The sequence below is a fragment of the Myxocyprinus asiaticus genome, chromosome 9, assembly GCF_019703515.2.
Source record: "Myxocyprinus asiaticus isolate MX2 ecotype Aquarium Trade chromosome 9, UBuf_Myxa_2, whole genome shotgun sequence".
In the NCBI taxonomy this organism is placed as follows: domain Eukaryota; kingdom Metazoa; phylum Chordata; class Actinopteri; order Cypriniformes; family Catostomidae; genus Myxocyprinus; species Myxocyprinus asiaticus.
Window position 1 is genome coordinate 28,086,440 of NC_059352.1, and position 17,948 is coordinate 28,104,387.

The following is a 17,948-nucleotide window of genomic DNA, read 5'->3' on the forward strand; positions in this document are numbered from 1 at the left end:
CGATGGCCACAGAAGAACATGCATCATTTTCTTGGAAATTTCGACTTTATTTGCTCTTTAAAAGATAAAAGCGAAATAACATTAAAGTTCAGTGGAATTTGTGCCTTCCAGCTGTGAAGATGCTCTCATTATCCAAGGACCTGAGAATTTGAAGTTAATAAGAGCCAGAAATCAGATTAGCTATGTTAGCTGAAATTAGTTAATATTAAAATGTGTTAAAATGAGTTAGCCTTAGTGCTCAAAGAAATCTGTGGCCCTCATCATCTGGGGGGAGCAGGAACAGCTGCCAGCACTGACACGATTTGCGCATCATTGCTGGTACGGCATAGAAATCCCCTGGGTTGCATGGTTGCAAATGCGAACTGTACTATATTAGCCAGGACTTCCTGTATGTTGATGTTTGAAGCTGAAAAAACGACCCCTCCCCCAGGTGAACGGTACTTAAACCTTCATCATTTAAGAAAAAAAGTTCTGAATAAAACAACAATACCAAAATCAACTGAAAAAATACCCCTGGAAAACCGGCTATGACTTTCTCTCCTTTTTCACCTCTCATGATTTTGCATCCCTGATCATTATTAACAAATCCAGATTGTACACATGAATACCAAATTAATTGAAAATGTGTTTTAAGTTCTTAGGAAAGAAAGTTCAATGAAGAATTGATCTGATTTTGATAAATTATTGTTGAGAACAGTTCAAATATCTGGGTGAGGGAGACATTCTGGAAAATGTTCAACACTTATAGTAATTAGGAATAAGTAATTGAAAAGACACACTAAAAGTTTAAATCTGTTTTGATCTATTCTTTAAAACTAGATTTTAAAATCCCCTTTAAAATCCTCCTTAAACAGAAACATAGAAATCAGCCATAAACTGTTAGCTGGTGATGTTTGACTTTGGATCATGAGCAAACAGAGGACACTCAGACACTCTCCAGCATTTAATTCTGACAATAATAACGATGATGATGATGATAACGTGTGATCTACCAACTGAATACAGTCTGAAGTTAATGAATAGTGCAAATTACAATTCCCTTTACACACTAACTGCAATACATGGTAGAATTACACTTTGCAGTGTTTTTGAATCTGAGGTACATCCTGTCAGATTTAATGTTATCTAAGACATAATTTAGTGCATCTGTTCTGATTATATTTGCTTTATGAGAAATGTTCTTTTTCTGTAGCAGACAGAGAACTCACCTTTAAAAATGGAGTTGTTCAACATTAACAGCTAATTTTCTGTTTTCTTGGTAGGGTGCAGTGTACATGTTTCTTTTCCTTAGATATAATAACAGCTACAACATTGCTCAAACATGTTCTGTTTGCATTCAAGGCATAATTTAAAGTTTTAGTGATCATATTGATTTTATCTCGACTTTGTTTACATATGTGCCCTTGTGGTAATCCAAAAGTAGTGGAAAGTAATCAGATTACATTACTTTCATAGTTTGGTAATTGGATTATGTTATTGATTACATTTATTGTAAGTAATCATTAATCTGTAACAGATTACATTAAAAGCCCTCCCAACCCTGTTACTAACATAGGTAATTCGGTATAAAGTGTTATCCCAAGTAGTCCTAGAACATTCAGAACTATGTAGTTGTGCTGCATTTGTAAGGTCTACCAGAACACCTTTCACTCGGGCCTTTCCATAATTTTGACAACACATTTTTAGTTCTGTGATCAGTATTTTTATTTTCCCTGATGCCAGCAAAACAGTAAAGTATCCCTCCCCAACCACTTCCTGCATCCCTTTAATGGTATCTGGAAAAAGACATTTGACAGCCCTGTCTCCTTATTGCCAGCTGACTCTCAATATATTTGTGAAAACTATTATATGACTAATATTATAATCATTGTATGTCTAGTTAATTGTCAAGTGTTTAGCATCTTTAATATGTGCCAGTGAAGACCATTTCCCCTCTATGTTTTTACTTTACTTTTGTCCTAGCCACTGTCACATTTGGCTTGCTTACAGGGGGGATCACAACAGTTTACAACTGCTTTGGAACTACATTGTGAAAAGGGCTATAGAAATTAAATTTGACTGAACTGAACAAGAAAGTGCATACATGGAACTAAAGAAAACAATAGACAAGAAAAAGCCAATACTTTATATTTCTAAAATACCACTAGACTGCATTTAACAGGGGCATTTAATTGAATCCTTCAGCAGTATTTTTTAAACTCTAAGAATTGCCTGACACAAGAAGACACATCAATTGTTGAAAGTTGAAAAACAAAATCACTGACCGTGCTGTAGAACAATAATGACTGTTCAAAATAAAGAAGCCAGTATTTATTTTTAGCATGGAATCTCTGAACTGACAGAATTTCTAAAGAATTTCTATGATGAATGGGATTCTAAAGAAGTACTCTGAATAGAGATAGAGAGAGTGCTGCTTGTAAGGCCAGTTCTCTTGCATTGTGTATCAAAGTGGGAGGAGAGTGGCAGATATTACCTCCCCCACGACTCTACTGCCAGTTTAAAACATGCGGTGGATATTCACATTGACAGCAGAGCTTGCTCCTCTTCACTTAACTACTAATTCCTACTCAGATGAGTTAATCTTCTAACAAAGACGTGCAACAGCATCTGCAGAGAGCTGCATTACTATTTGTTCTTCAGTAAGTATTTTTCTATGTTTATTTCCTTTAAAAAATAAGGTTGATTACCCCTAGGCCACCTTCACTTTTCTGTTTAGTGTTTACTGGAATTGATTAAAAAATGATTATAACCTTTATTTACTGAAATAGAAAGAACATGCAATGCAAATTGTTTGACGTAAAAGTCAAGTTACAATTTGACTAAGGATGTCTGTCATAATGTTATACTTGATTACCACTAACAAGACAGCAAAACTAACTGAACATCTAATGTTATACAGTATATATAAAAACAATAGTTCTTTATTTGCAGTACTCTATACATTGAATATTGAATTGGTATACTGTACAAAAATTGTGGTCACACTTTATATAAGGTGTCTTTAATTATGTACTATCTATGTACTAACATTAAAATATATACAGTACGATGTGTATTTACTGTGTAACTACATGTTGTTCTGCAAAATTCTCACAAGATTCACATTTGCTGCTACTGAGGTTGAGATACTGTAGGTTTAGGAGTAGGGGTAGGGTTCAGGGGTTAGAGTTAGGTTTTAGGGTAAGGGTTGGGTTAGGTTTATAGGGTTAGCGGTAAGGTTTACAGTGTAATTAAATGCAGGTACTTTAAATGTAAGTACATTGCAACAACATGTATGTACATAATAAGTACATTGTATCAAATGTTGAAGTACACAGTAGTTAAAAACACCTAATATAAAGTGGGACCAAACTTGTTAATGTTCTCCTGGTTGCAGAAACCAGAGATCTTGCCATAATAGCTCACTTTCATTGTTCACACATTGAATTGTCTGCATCACTTGTCAGAGTGTGGTCAGAGGTCAGTACTTAGAGGTTAAATTAAATTAATAATTCTGGACTAACAGGTGGCCTGCAGCAATGGAGTAGAATACTATATTATAAGCATGAATGCTCAGTGGGGGCAGGTCTGGTGACAGCTGTGCCATCTGCTGCAAGATTTTAACTGTAACTTTATCGTTTCTCTTAATCCATAACAGTTATGTTTGGGGGGTTCTGCAGTAATTCTCTTGTGCTGCATTAATATTTATATATCTCTGATTTTTTTTACACAGAAAGCTGAAAATATTTCAGAACCACAAGAGCATCAATCATATGAAGAACCCTTCTTTTCAATTCAGAAATTAGAGGCTTGTCTTCTTTAGACTGTCTACATATTTGCTGTTCCTCTAAAATGGACCGTTTACAACAAGCATATTCCTACCCACCAACCAACGTCACCTTCATTTAGTCAGAGCATCTCTGCTTCCTCAGTCTTCACACGTTCATTAGCTCTGAAAACATAAGAGATCTGACTTTCAGCAGGACTTTTGGTCTGGCTTCTACCTTTTTCTTTAAAGTGCTTGTGTGCATACTCTTTCTGAAGCCATGGTGCTGTCCGAGAATCAGGAATGTGGGGTCTGTTACCTGCGTTACTCCCGTAGCGATCGCGTTCCCAGAATGCTGCACTGTGACCACACGTTCTGCACCCACTGTCTGGAGACAATGGCACTGCATTACAGCGGCCTGCGCACTATTCGCTGTCCTCTCTGTCGCCAGGTGACTTGTGTGGACCATGGACTGAGCTTGCAGGAGGCACTTTTTGTCAATAGCCAACTATGGGATGGCATTCCTGACATCCAAGAGGAGGAAGAGGACGTGAAAAAGCAAGACAAAGAGGAAAGGGGAAGTACTTCTAATATTCATGGACTGCCCACATCACAGGCTAAATGGTGAGTATCTCAGAGTGACTAGTGACTAATGTGTAACAGTACAAACAGATGCTGCAATTAATTTACAGTCAAGTGAGCCTCTTGAATCAGCAACCTGTATGTCACTTGATTCTGTTCATAAGAAGCCAGAATACTAGCAGAAAATGTACACCCATTGCTAAATGTGATTTTGTTTGTAGAGCTTTTGGTGAAAATCTGGGTGGTGTTCAATATCTAAACAGTTTTTATGCCGTTTTAAAGCAGATGTGTGTCATTTTTTTCACTGTCAGAATTATTGGCATGGCTTGACCAATTGGCATGAGGTTAGGGTGGAACTATCAGTTTGTACAGCCAATGGAAGATGCGGGGAGTTTTCTGGAATATGTTTGAAAAAAGTTTTTTAATTTAGCAATTTTGTTTGGTGATGCTAGTGGCACAGAAATTACACATTTGAGCTTTAAAGAGTGTCTGTCTAGCAGTTGCAACAATAATCCAAGTCCTAAGTAAAAGGGTAAATGCATTTGCTTTCCCATTCATACCTTCTCTGCTCTTTTCTCTGGTTTCAGTCCGGTGCCAAAACAATACAGGTCCAAACTCCGACTCCCATCTTTCCTGAAGAAAATGAGTTTCTCTAAGCACCCTGAAGAGAGAATCATTCCCAGTTGCACTGTGTGAGTGTTCCTCCTGCTGTTACACCAAGCAGCAGTAAGAAACTTTTTTAAAGTCAGTTAATAATTGCATTTTGTGTCTTCTCTGTTTGCTAATTTTAGGAATTCAGTGAGAGTAGACCAAATGCCGGTCATACCTGTAATAATTTATTTTATTATTTTAGTGATCACACATCTGCAAAGTGACTATGTTTGTCATCCATGTACTTAAAATGAGATTCACTCCAATTAAACAATAAGAAAACATTCCTATTTTGTACATACAATGTTAGCAGTATGTTTCTATGTGCAGTTATATTCAAGCTACAGCAGGTTTTTGCATTGTAGAGCTATAGTCTCCATCTGTCCAAGTACACATGACATAATGCGTAATCCAAAATTTGAAGTAAAGACGTCAGCTAAGGAAGTGTTACATACAAATCGACCTGAAATTATATATATAATGTCTTTAGGAGCATGCGCACAATGCTGAGGCAAACTGTGGCCTGATTAGCGTGTATACATGCAGGACGAAGCTGAGCTACAAACGCATTATCTAGGTCTATTAGTTCAACATCGCAAAAATCGGACTGATACGATTTCAGCCATCAAAAGCGTTTACATGACATTTTATAAAGTGAATCATTGTTTTAGTCTGACTTTTAAAGTGCATGTAAATGTAGCCTACTGACTGAACACTGATGCTGAATGATGCTTAAAAAACTGCAACAGCTAGATCCATCATCTTTGACAAAGGATAAAGAAAATAATATTTTCAGTTTTACTAACTTCAATCTTGTCTTTCAATGCAGAGAAATGATGTCATGGCGAAAGCTCTCATCAGAAGAGGTATTTTAAAAAGTGGGACAAGTACAGACTCTGTAAACAATGGATTAGCAATATGAACAATGGACTTTCTCAGTCTGTTTTTGCTATGGTCATTAAAACTGTATGTCATGTGCTAATTAAGCCTGGCTTGCTGAAAATGCAGGAGCAACAGTCAGCTACGTTCAGATAAGGTCGTTTAACACAATCCCCTCCATGTGCTTCCCTGACTGCATTTTCCACTTGAATAGCCACAAGTCTGAATCCTGCTTCTCCATCTGAGGGGAACTTCTCATTAGATATTCCACCCTTAATCCATCCCAGCAGCTGGGGCCGGATTTGTTTCAACTGTCCCGAGAGAGAGTCCCAGATGCAAAGCAAGACTTTCAGAGCAGATGGCATCTTGAGAAAGATTTCCCCCTGATTCTGATCACCCCCTATGTCTCAGATGGATTATTTTAAGTTATTATAATCTTTGTTATTCATATAATGTATAAATTAATGTGCATTAAAAATTCTGATTGCTAAATGTTGTTGGCCTCTTACTCTCTGCTCCCATATTATCTTTCTTTGTTACATTCGACTATGCTAGCTAGAGGACAAAATAGTAAAAACTTTAAATCCCACATGATTATGTCAGTTTGAATGAGCAAAATTGTTAAAGCACAGTTTAATCTAGTGAACGTAGCCATGTGTGAAGCATCACTGGCCAAGTGCAAATCCAAACCATCTCTGTGTGTCAGCCCACAGGTCCTTTTTTGAAGGAACAGGTCTTACAGGTGATGTGTGTAATTTTTTGATGTAAATCTACTTTCTTCTATCCCTGCTTAATATGCTTAGACAACTGTTTTGAGTATCTCGAAACAGCAACACTGGCTCAAAAAATCATGTGAGTGTTGGGCAGGACAATTTGTTTGATCGACCAATGGAAGATCCCCATATGTCTGGTAAACCTGTTTGAAAAAACCTTGAATAGAGTGAATTTTTGCAACTCTTCTATGTAATTTAAAAATACACACTTCACAACATCCTTTAATGGCACCAGTGATGGATCTTGGCATTGGAAATATAGGCAGTGTGAGTGGCCTTGGGCGGCAGCGTTCTCTGGGGCGCTCGATGAGCAAAGCCATATCACATTAGTGTAGGGAAGCAACAAACTAGTTTCTAACTTAATTATCAACTTAAAAAACCACTACTAAATTTGTCAGTAGTTCAACTTTTTTCACAGTATTTTAGCTGTTCTAATAACAAGCTACATTTTCCAACTAGTACTGGTGTAACATGACAAAACAATACATAGCTTTTTGACACATTGTATTGTGCACACAGCAAACAAGTAATCAAACAAGCACACCTATATTGTCCTCTCTCTCTTTCTCATGGGAAGTTGAAACATTTAAGTGAATTTAATGTTTCACTTAAACATTATGGTTCATGTAAGTGAACTGGTTAAAACAAATGATTCACCAATCCACTTATATATAGCATTGGGAAGTCCCATTTCATTTTGTTGAATCAGTTTGTTTGGACAGTTCATGTAAATGAATCACTTCAAATAAATGATTTGCCAGTTCACCTAACCCCTGGCGTAGAAGTCATTGCAGCTATGTCCAAAAGCGAAGCTCATGTTTCCTCGCTGCCCAAACAGTCAAAGACTTGAAAGGCAGTGATTTGCATATCAAGGCAGTGTAAGTATACTGTTATAAGACAGCCTTATAAGGCAACATCATGTTTAATTATTTAAAACCCATTAAGGTGAGCTTCAGACATAACCAAGCAAGTATTTAATAAATTGTTTTTGCTAGAAATAGAGTCATAAGTTAATGAAAAATCTGTAGTATTGATAGTAGATTTATAGTTAAATTAAATAATAGGCCTATCAATAGGCATATCATTAGCTAGACTGTAGCTACTTTAAGTTATGATTAGCTTGTATGTTCTCTCCTCTAACCGGCACTTAGGTCTCTAAACTCCTCCTCTCCAACCACCCCACCACCTGCCCCCTTAACCCTATTCCTTCCCACCTTCTCCAAGCCATCTCTCCATCCATCCTACCTGCACTCACACACATAATTAACACATCTTTACTTGGAGATACTTTTCCCACCGCATTTAAGAAGGCTTGAGTAGCTCCACTGCTTAAAAAACCTGCGCTTAACCCCACACAAGTAGAAAACTACAGACCATTTCTCTCCTCCCATTCATGGTGAAAACACTCAAAAGGGTTGTTTTCAGTCAGATCTCTGCCTTCCTCTCACAGAACAAGCTGCTAGACTACAATCAGTCAGGCTTCAAAAGAGAACATTCCACTAGGACTGCCCTGCTGTCTCTCAACGAATCCATGAGACAGGCAAGAGCTGGCTCCAGATCATCCATCCTTATTCTGCTGGACCTATCTGCAACCTTTGACACAGTCAACCATCATATCCTCCTGTCCACCCTCTCTACTCTGGGCATCAACGAAACTGTGCTTGGCTGGTTCAAGTCTTATCTCTCAGGTAGGTCTTTCAAGGTAGCCTGAAGAGGTGGCGTGTCCAAGTCAAATCAGCTACTTAGTGGGGTACCTCAGAGCTCTGTGCTTGGCCCACTTCTCTTCTCTATATATACAACATCACTGGGACCCATCAAGCTCCTCATCATTCCAGCCAACCCTACTGTTGAGCACAATATCACCATTCAGCTGAGTCCATCTACAATAGCTCCATTCAAAACGGTCAAAAACCTAGGGGTAACCATCAACAACTAACTCAATTTCACCGACCACATCTCAAAAAGAGCCCGATCATGTAGATTTGTACTCTATAACATTAGGATGATAAGACACTTCCTCTCTGATCATGCCACACAACTCCTTGTTCAGTCCTTTGTCATATCTAGACTTGATTACTGTAATGCTCTTTTAGCCGGCCTTCCTGCATGGGCATTGAGCCTGTGCAAATGATCCATAATGCAGCATCATGGCTGGTCTTCAATGTATCCAAGAGAGCCCATGTTTCACCACACCGTATCTTTCTACACTGGCTGTCGGTTGCTGTGCGTATCAAGTTCAAGGCTCTGATGCTGACATACAGAACAGTCTGGTCTGGGCCAGCTTATCTACAATCATTCCTGCAGAGCTACGTTCACACCAGTAGGCTGTGGTCTGCAAATGAGCAGCGCCTTGTGGTACCAGCACAAAGAGGCACCAAATCACTTTCCCGGACTTTAGCTTCCCTGTACCTCGATGGTAGAATGACTTTCCCAACATCCGTGAGGCAGACTACATCTCTGTCTTCAAAAACAGCTAAAGACACTTTTTTGTGAGCACTTGACCATGCACTCAAAAATAAATAAATAAATAATTGTTACACTTTAATCTCTGTGTTGGTTAGTATTTTTCTATTGCAACTGAAACTTTGTAATGCAGCACTTTTCGTGTTACTGTCTTAAGATGAATCGCTTTTGTTGTAACCTTCCTAATTTTGTAAGTCACTTTGGATAAAAGCGTCTGCTAAATGAATAAATGTAAATGTTGTAGCTTGGGAAGCATTTTCACTGTGTTGATTCCACATTCCATTTATCCTTTTTTACTTGCTAGAAGCCAGACCAAGTTAGTCAAATCACAAAATAAAATGTGACCCATGTTAATATTTTATTTACTTAATAGTGTCTCATATCTGATCCAGGATCGCCACAATGGCATTTCTTGAGCTGAATCACAATGGAGATTTGTATTTTTAATTTCAATAAAGCAGGGCGGCACAGCGGCAAGAAGGTCCCTGGTTCAAGTCCCAGCTTACCCACGGCCAATTCTGTGTGGAGTTTGCATGTTCTCCCCATGTTCACGTTGGTCTCCTCTGGGTGCTCCAGCTTCGCCCACAGTTCAAAAAACATGCAGGTTAAGTTAATTGTAAACTTTAAATTGCCCATAGGTGAGAGTGTGAATGTGTATGTCTGTGTGTGTTTTCCCTGTGATGGACTGGCCACCTGTCCATGGTGTTTCCCTGCCTTCGGCCTGAGACAGCTGGGATAGGCTCCAGCACTACCTGTGACACTATATATAGGACAAGTGGCTTTAGAAGATGGATGGATGGATTTCAATAAAGCCCTGTTTAAACAAGTTACTACATCTGATGGCTTAGCTTAATGGCTTAGGATCATTTAGAATTTATGTTAAGGGTGTCAGGAATACAGTCAAAAGCCCTATGTGGACAGTAAACACTAACAAAACTAACATCAACAACATTTTTGGGCATATTTTTTGGGCAAAATAACATTAGGTGATTCATATTACACAAAAAACTGAAAATGCTTTCTCGATCCACACAATTTCTTATATGATGGTTTGATGGAACTTCTGTGAGTAAAAGCATAAAGGACTTTTAATCGGTCTGCCTGGAAACAGGGTCATGTTCACAAGTTTCGGAGTTGATGCAACAAGTGGTTTTGAAAATGAAACTATCACAGGATTTGCCAAGTTTGCCATGTTAGTGACATCAAATCTTTTAAAGATACTCAAAGTTAGAGTCTCTACACATTTTCCGTTATGTCTGAGTGTTTGATGGGTAATCATTCACAGAGACTACCACACCATTTTTTTATATACACTACCGGTCAAAAGTTTTGAAACACTTGATTGAAATGTTTCTCATGATCTTAAAAATCTTTTGATCTGAATGCGTATACTTAAATGTTTGAAATTAGTTTTGTAGACAAAAATATATTTGTGCCACCGTATTAATTTCATTATAAATCTACACTTTAATAATAATAATAAAAAAGGTTTTGGAATGTATGACTTGGACCAAATAATAAAGAAAAGCAGCTCTTTTGATCTCCCATGATCAAAATACATCAGCACTGCACTTTATTACTCTTACTCTTATATCTCACACCTGACTGTCATAAATGATATTATTATTATATTATATTCTCTTTTAACAACTTACTATCAACCTACAGCCTGAATGTCAATACAGTACATTACAACCTACTGTACATTCTATATATACTACTATATATACTTTTTTATTTTGTATTTTTATTGAATAATGTGTATCTATATTGTGTGTATTGTATACTGTACAGTGTATGTTATTATTTGTATATTGTGTTGTGTGTAATTATGTGTATATTAGACTTTAAATTGTGTTGTGTTAATTTGATGTTATTGTAAATTGGTATATGTCTCATCACTGTCACGACTGCTATGTTGATCGGAACTGCACCCAAGAATTTCACACACCATTGCACTTGTGTATATGGTTGTGTGACAATAAAAGTGATTTGATTTGATTTTGATTTGAATAAGTGCCCAGCATATAGATGAGAACTCCTTCAATATTGTTTAAAAGCATCCCAGGGTGATACCTCAAGAAGTTGGTTGAGAAAATGTCAAGAGTACATTTCTGAAAATTCTAGGCAAAGGGTGAATACTTTGAAGATGCTAAAATATAACACAGTTTTGATTTATTTTGGATCTTGTTTAGTCACAACATAATTCCCATAGTTCCATTTATGTTATTCCATATTTTTAATGACTTTACTATTATTCTAAAATGTTTATATATATAATTTTTTCTTTTATTATGGTGGAGCTATATCTCACGTAACTCTGCCTCTAAACAGTGTGTAATGACAAATTGGAATTGACTGCTTTACATATCAGTTAGACAGCTTTTCCTGTGTAAGTAGGCAGTTCTTGGCAAATTTAACATGCAATGCATATATATTCTTATATATATATATATATATATATACAGGTGCGTCTCAATAAATTAGAATGTCATGGAAAAGTTCATTTATTTCAGTAATTCAACTCAAATTGTGAAACTCGTGCATTAAATAAATTCAATGCACACAGACTGAAGTAGTTTAAGTCTTTGGTTCTTTTAATTGTGATGATTTTGGCTCACATTTTACAAAAACCCACCAATTCACCATCTCAACAAATTAGAATACATCATAAGACCAATAAAAAAAACATTTTTGGTGAATTGTTGGCCTTCTGGAAAGTATGTTCATTTACTGTATATGTACTCAATACTTGGTAGGGGCTCCTTTTGCTTTAATTACTGCCTCAATTCGGCGTGGCATGGAGGTGATCAGTTTGTGGCACTGCTGAGGTGGTATGGAAGCCCAGGTTTCTTTGACAGTGGCGTTCAGCTCATCTGCATTTTTTGGTCTCTTGTTTCTCATTTTCCTCTTGACAATACCCCATAGATTCTCTATGGGGTTCAGGTCTGGTGAGTTTGCTGGCCAGTCAGGCACACCAACACCATGGTCATTTAACCAACTTTTGGTGCTTTTGGCAGTATGGGCAGGTGCCAAATCCTGCTGGAAAATGAAATCAGCATCTTTAAAAAGCTGGTCAGCAGAAGGAAGCATGAAGTGCTCCAAAATTTCTTGGTAAACGGGTGCAGTGACTTTGGTTTTCAAAAAACACAATGGACCAACACCAGCAGATGACATTGCACCTCAAATCATCACAGACTGTGGAAACTTAACACTGGACTTCAAGCAACTTGGGCTATGAGCTTCTCCACCCTTCCTCCAGACTCTAGGACCTTGGTTTTCAAAATGAAATATAAAACTTGCTCTCATCTGAAAAGAGGACTTTGGACCACTGGGCAACAGTCCAGTTCTTCTTCTCCTTAGCCCAGGTAAGACGCCTCTGACGTTGTCTGTGGTTCAGGAGTGGCTTAACAAGAGGAATACAACAACTGTAGCCAAATTCCTTGACACGTCTGTGTGTGGTGGCTCTTGATGCCTTGAACCCAGCCTCAGTCCATTCCTTGTGAAGTTCACCCAAATTCTTGAATCGATTTTGCTTGACAATCCTCATAAGGCTGCGGTTCTCTCGGTTGGTTGTGCATCTTTTTCCTCCACACTTTTTCCTTCCACTCAACTTTCTGTTAACATGCTTGGATACAGCACTCTGTGAACAGCCAGCTTCTTTGGCAATGAATGTTTGTGGCTTACCCTCCATGTGAAGGGTGTCAATGATTGTCTTCTGGACAACTGTCAGATCAGCAGTCTTCCCCATGATTGTGTAGCCTAGTGAACCAAACTGAGAGACCATTTTGAAGGCTCAGGAAACCTTTGCAGGTGTTTTGAGTTGATTAGCTGATTGGCATGTCACCATATTCTAATTTGTTAAGATAGTGAATTGGTGGGTTTTTGTAAAATGTGAGCCAAAATCATCACAATTAAAAGAACCAAAGACTTAAACTACTTCAGTCTGTGTGCATTGAATTTATTTAATACACGAGTTTCACAATTTGAGTTGAATTTCTGAAATAAATGGACTTTTCCACGACATTCTAATTTATTGAGATGCACCTGTATGTGTGTATATATATATATATATATATATATATATATATATATATATATATATATATATATATATATATATATTTTTTTTGTTTTTTTTTGTTTTTTTTGTTTGTATTTATTTATTTATTTTCATGTTTTTTTTTTTGTTTTTTTTTTTGCTTCTCCTCATTTTTTTTTTATCTTCATCGAATACCACAACTAAAGCTAAATATCTTGTTGTGCTGCCAGGTGCATATTTATTATAGATTTAGAATTTTTGGGCAAAATAACATTAGGTGGTTCAAGAACACACGGAATCCCATCGATAGGAGAATCCGATCATGGACTGCTCACTCTAGTAGTGTTAGGTTGATATGATCCTCACCTTAATTAATTCCCTTTAATATATACATAATGTATAATATCACATATATTAGTCTTGTTTATTTCAATAGGTTTTTTTTGCTGCACAAATTCAGAGCACAGAAATGATTTGTATAACACCCTCATCCAGACATCATGCACTGTACTCCCATCTTTAAGAAAGCTATAGCGATTACAATCCCATCCCGATCAGAATGTGAAATCATAGACGTCCTATATTCGAAAAAATAATCCTGTCCAAACAGTGCTAATGACATTCTTTCATCAAAAGAAATGTCACAGGGTGATTAAATAATAAAAAAACAAGTAAGCATATTCATTTCCGCTGGCCAAAATTATTGTAGTGAGTCTGTAGTAGTCCAATAACTGCAAAGAAAGAAATCATTCAACCATGACAATGGATTGTATATGTTTTTCTGTAGACATCTGTTATTTTTAAACATGAAGGATTTCTAAGGCTCTCAAGTTTTGAGAGCTTTGACTTTTGTGATTTACAAAAGTTTTTCATTGTACTCATGTACTGTTTTCCGAGGGAAATGGTGCATAATATGGTCTTTTCCCAAACAAAAGTCACAGAAGCTGTCATTTGCTAAATACACAATGATGCACAAACAACATGTTTATAAAAGCATGACATGACATGTCTGGGAAAGTTTAAAAAACACATATTTCCTTGAGTGTGTTCCATGGAAGCATTGTGCTACGTGCCAGAAGAAAACCCAAACAAATGACAAGCAAACTATGTTGTAAAATGTCAAAATGTTTACACATATCACAATAAATGGCTTCAACAGAAACATACATTTATATATGCACTATAAAAGCCATGTGGTATCAGTGACAAAGTCCAGTAATATCAGTGTTGACTCCCTCAATGTTCGTTGCAAGAAAAATCAACTCACTAGCTTGTAACTGTTGTAAGAGACAGGTGAGCACAAATCAAATAAAATTAGCTTTTAATGTCAGTAAAGAGCATTAACTCTGCAGGTTTATTAACACCTTTGAAAAACCTGTTAGGACCGAAACAGTGGATAAAGCTTTCATATGCTTTGACATGTCTTGCAAAGCTTTCACATGTAAAATTATACAGATTAATTGTATTGACAGTAACAACTTTAGGTTGCTTTATATGCACTTACAATTTCTCGAGAAGCCAATGTAATAACTTCCCAAAGTAGCTTCCTAAATGGATATTATAATCAGTTTGCGATAAGAACAGTCCAAAGTTATAAATAGTAGGCCTACTAACTGTATGAAAACAACTTGGATCAATATATTGTAAAATATATTCTTTCTTGAAATCATAATGATATAATTTTACATAATTTTATCTAATACAATTTCAATATAGAAGAAGCACATACTATATATTAATGAAATTAATGAAAAAGAAAGGATCAACATTCATGTTTTTGGTAATAAGACATTTTATTGATTTTACTGATTTAGACTGACATGCTAGATTTCTATACAGTGTGAATGGAACCGCTATCTCTGAATCAATCAGGCTGGCTCCACTGAGCTAAAACATATACACTGGGAATAGTTGCACCCTCAAAAGCATAACTCAACTCACGCGTAGACATTCACCCGAGGCTGTTTAGCGTTGTGTCAATATCACAATGACTACTGGTATTACAGGTACACTAATGATATGATTCAATACATGAAGCATATCTGCACCCCATTTAAATCCAAATGAGAACCTCATTTCAAAAGATAACAACCAAGTGAAAATGACTTAAGGAAATATAACAAAATGTCACCAGTCAACCATAAATACCTCCATCCAGTTTTCATATTCTCAAAGCCATTGATAAACTGCTAAAGTGGCATCTCTCTGCACTTCTCTATGAACGGAGAAGGCACTGGCACAGACAAATCGATACTAGGAGTGACAACCCCAGATTATCACAAAGTCTGACTTTCCATTTAAAGTTTCTATGGAGTGTTTGGCCACACTTTTTCATGTCTTTCTATATTATGGGTTAAAAGGGGCAACTGAGAGATGCATTAAAAGCAGAACAGGCATATGAAACAGAGACAGTCAAATCCATAGGCAAAAAGGAAGGGTTTTACTGTGATGGATGAGTCAGTCAATCAATTCCAGCATAATTTTTCGTATCCCATTCCAACAAAATGCTGATGGATTTAATACAAATAAACTGGTATTCAACATAAACTTTGCTTTATGTGGTACCATTCCTGGCACAAACATCATACATATATGCATCTATTTCATGCACTCCAACGCTTCCTCTCCGTCACAAAAAGCTAGTCTCAACTCGTATCTGCCATTATGTAAAGCAACTTTACAAATAGTTTATCTGTACAGTGACCCTCGGGGTTTTCACAGAGATGTACGCTACAATTTTACCTCTAAAGTGGTTTCAAGGACAGACATTTGACAGCAATTTTGAAACATTTACATTTTCTTGAAAAAGTGCATTAAAGATTCACAAGAAATACATTTCAAACAAATTGATATACTACACAACGCGTGTCCCCCTGGTCAGTGCACTATAATTTACTGGCCCAAAGAGCAGCTGTAGACATAAGTGGGTCCCTACACAAGGCAAACAATATAATGCTGCATAATGCCAACTCTTAAAAGTGAACTACAGTTATTTTAGGAGGAATGTCCCATCTTTGAATTTCTGATGATAACGCATGTTTGAAAACGTCAGTCGATATTTTTACAGTAGCATTTGTCTATGTTCAAAGAATCAGTGTGGAAATGGCTAAGGTGCAAACTAATTATGCCAATCAATTAAATATAATTAACTAAATTTAGATGTGCATGATTTGCTCCTCTGTCACATGTCTTTCGACTATCTGCGATACACTAAATTTCCTAACTATTCAGTTAAAGATTAAGAAACATTCTACAGAAGAGGAAGGAACCTTCCTTGTTAAGTTTGCCCACTGGATGCAAGTGTTTGCTTAAATTCCTTTGCAAACAGGAAATCATAAAAATATGCTGTAAACATTCATGAACTCAATAAATATGACAAACATTACACAAACATAAAAAACAGATTCATGAATGTGGCAAAGATGTGGGGGATCTGAAATGACACAAATGAGTACATTTACACAAACTCAGATGAACAAAAACCTTGCCTGAAACTCCTTGCCTGAATTTTGAGTTCGGTTTCACAGAGAGAAAAAGCAAAAAAAAGAAGAGGAAAAAAAAAATTACGTTATTTTGATGAGTTACACATTGACGTCAGCATTCACATGTCCTTGTGCACAGCAGTCAGTAAGACTGAGATGATACTTTTAAAAATGGCTAACATGCATGCTTGCTGTATTTTCAGTATGTTAATTATTGTTTAAATTGCCCTCTTGCTTTTGATCTCTTTGCTTTAATTCTGCTTTTTATGGCAAAATTATAGAATTTCTTGTCTGCATCTGTTTTAGCGCTTTTCCTTAAATACAAAAATACAAAATAAGGGGGGGGGGGGGGGGTGGTAATTACTCTACATTTTCAAAAAGTATACATGTTGGACATAGTAGAGATTTTTGTAGATTTTTGCCCTAAGCTTTTCAAATTTTTACGATTTTTGGCAATTTGTTAATAAAGCATACTATTTTACAATTTAAATTAATGTAACACTGATTCCAACCAGTTACTGAAAGTCAGACGTGAAGGCCATATATCCAATCCGAAAACACAACTGGAAGCTAACCAAGAGGAAGCAACACAACAAGCATGTGGTGAAAATGATGCTGTAGGTCAGACATGAGCTATTAACAGGAACATCCGCCCTCAGTATTTGGAGGTTCCTGTGGTTTGTCCAGTTTAATGTCAATCACTGGGGAATGCTGTTAAGGAAGAAAACCTCTGTACATACAAACAACCGACATTATATTCAAGAACTTCACATTTGAATGTGATATTTATAAAATGTTTGAAAAAGGCTGCTGAAAAGAATCAAACTAAGCAAACATACTGTAGGTAAATATATTTCATTGGGTTTTTTTTCTTGGAGACTAGCTATAAATGTGTTCATAAAACACATCTATATACATCTATATATATATATATATATATATATCATATATATATATATATATATATATATATATATATATATATATATATATATATATATAAGTGTGTTAGAATACAGTTACATTCAAAAAGAATTTTGATAACTGAAGAGATTACTTTGCATTTTATTGTTATTTGTTTCATTTAATATTTAGTCCTTTCAGATGGAAAACATTTATACATATAAATGATGCGATCCAAAGTGCATTTGAACAGCGGTGAAACACTTTCTTATGATGTGTTACATTCATATGAGCAGACAGAGAAGTAAGTTTGAAGTAAGTTTGGAGCAGAAGAAATAGAAATATACCTTGTGTAAATTGTCAGCTTTACGCTAAGCTAAAATGCTATTTCTAGCCATTTTACATGCACATGTTACCAGGCACGATCA

At 36.4% G+C, this 17,948-nt stretch overlaps 2 protein-coding genes across 3 annotated transcripts in view; one reads left to right on the forward strand and one right to left on the reverse strand.

Moving 5' to 3' along the window:
- Positions 1–2,510: 2,510 nt before the first annotated feature.
- On the forward strand, positions 2,511–6,324 carry LOC127446320 (RING finger protein 223-like). Of its 2 annotated transcripts, none has more exons than XM_051707134.1 (4): positions 2,511–2,639; positions 3,713–4,369; positions 4,915–5,053; positions 5,808–6,324. In XM_051707134.1, exons 2-3 carry the CDS (start codon positions 4,026–4,028, stop codon positions 5,021–5,023), a joined length of 453 nt encoding a protein of 150 aa, XP_051563094.1. In that variant the 5' UTR covers positions 2,511–2,639; positions 3,713–4,025; the 3' UTR covers positions 5,024–5,053; positions 5,808–6,324. The 2 variants fall into 2 exon arrangements, with proteins under 2 accessions (XP_051563094.1, XP_051563093.1); XM_051707133.1 differs by having other exon boundaries at positions 4,915–5,019.
- An 8,585-nt stretch (positions 6,325–14,909) lies between these two features.
- Positions 14,910–17,948, reverse strand: part of LOC127445733 (ras-related protein Rab-6B-like) — a 149,146-nt gene continuing 146,107 nt past the window's right edge. The window contains exon 8 of the mRNA XM_051705992.1: positions 14,910–17,318. Within this exon, the coding sequence (XP_051561952.1) occupies positions 17,254–17,318 (65 nt within the window). The 3' untranslated portion in view covers positions 14,910–17,253. The remainder of the gene's footprint in view (positions 17,319–17,948) is intronic.

Coding starts and splice junctions, on each gene's coding strand:
- LOC127446320 (XM_051707133.1), top strand. CDS start 4,026: ATGGTGCTGTCCGAGAATCAGGAATGTGGGGTCTGTTACCTGCGTTAC. Junction 4,370..4,914: donor CCCACATCACAGGCTAAATG/GTGAGTATCTCA, acceptor CTCTGGTTTCAG/TCCGGTGCCAAAACAATACA. Junction 5,020..5,807: donor ATCATTCCCAGTTGCACTGT/GTGAGTGTTCCT, acceptor CTTTCAATGCAG/AGAAATGATGTCATGGCGAA.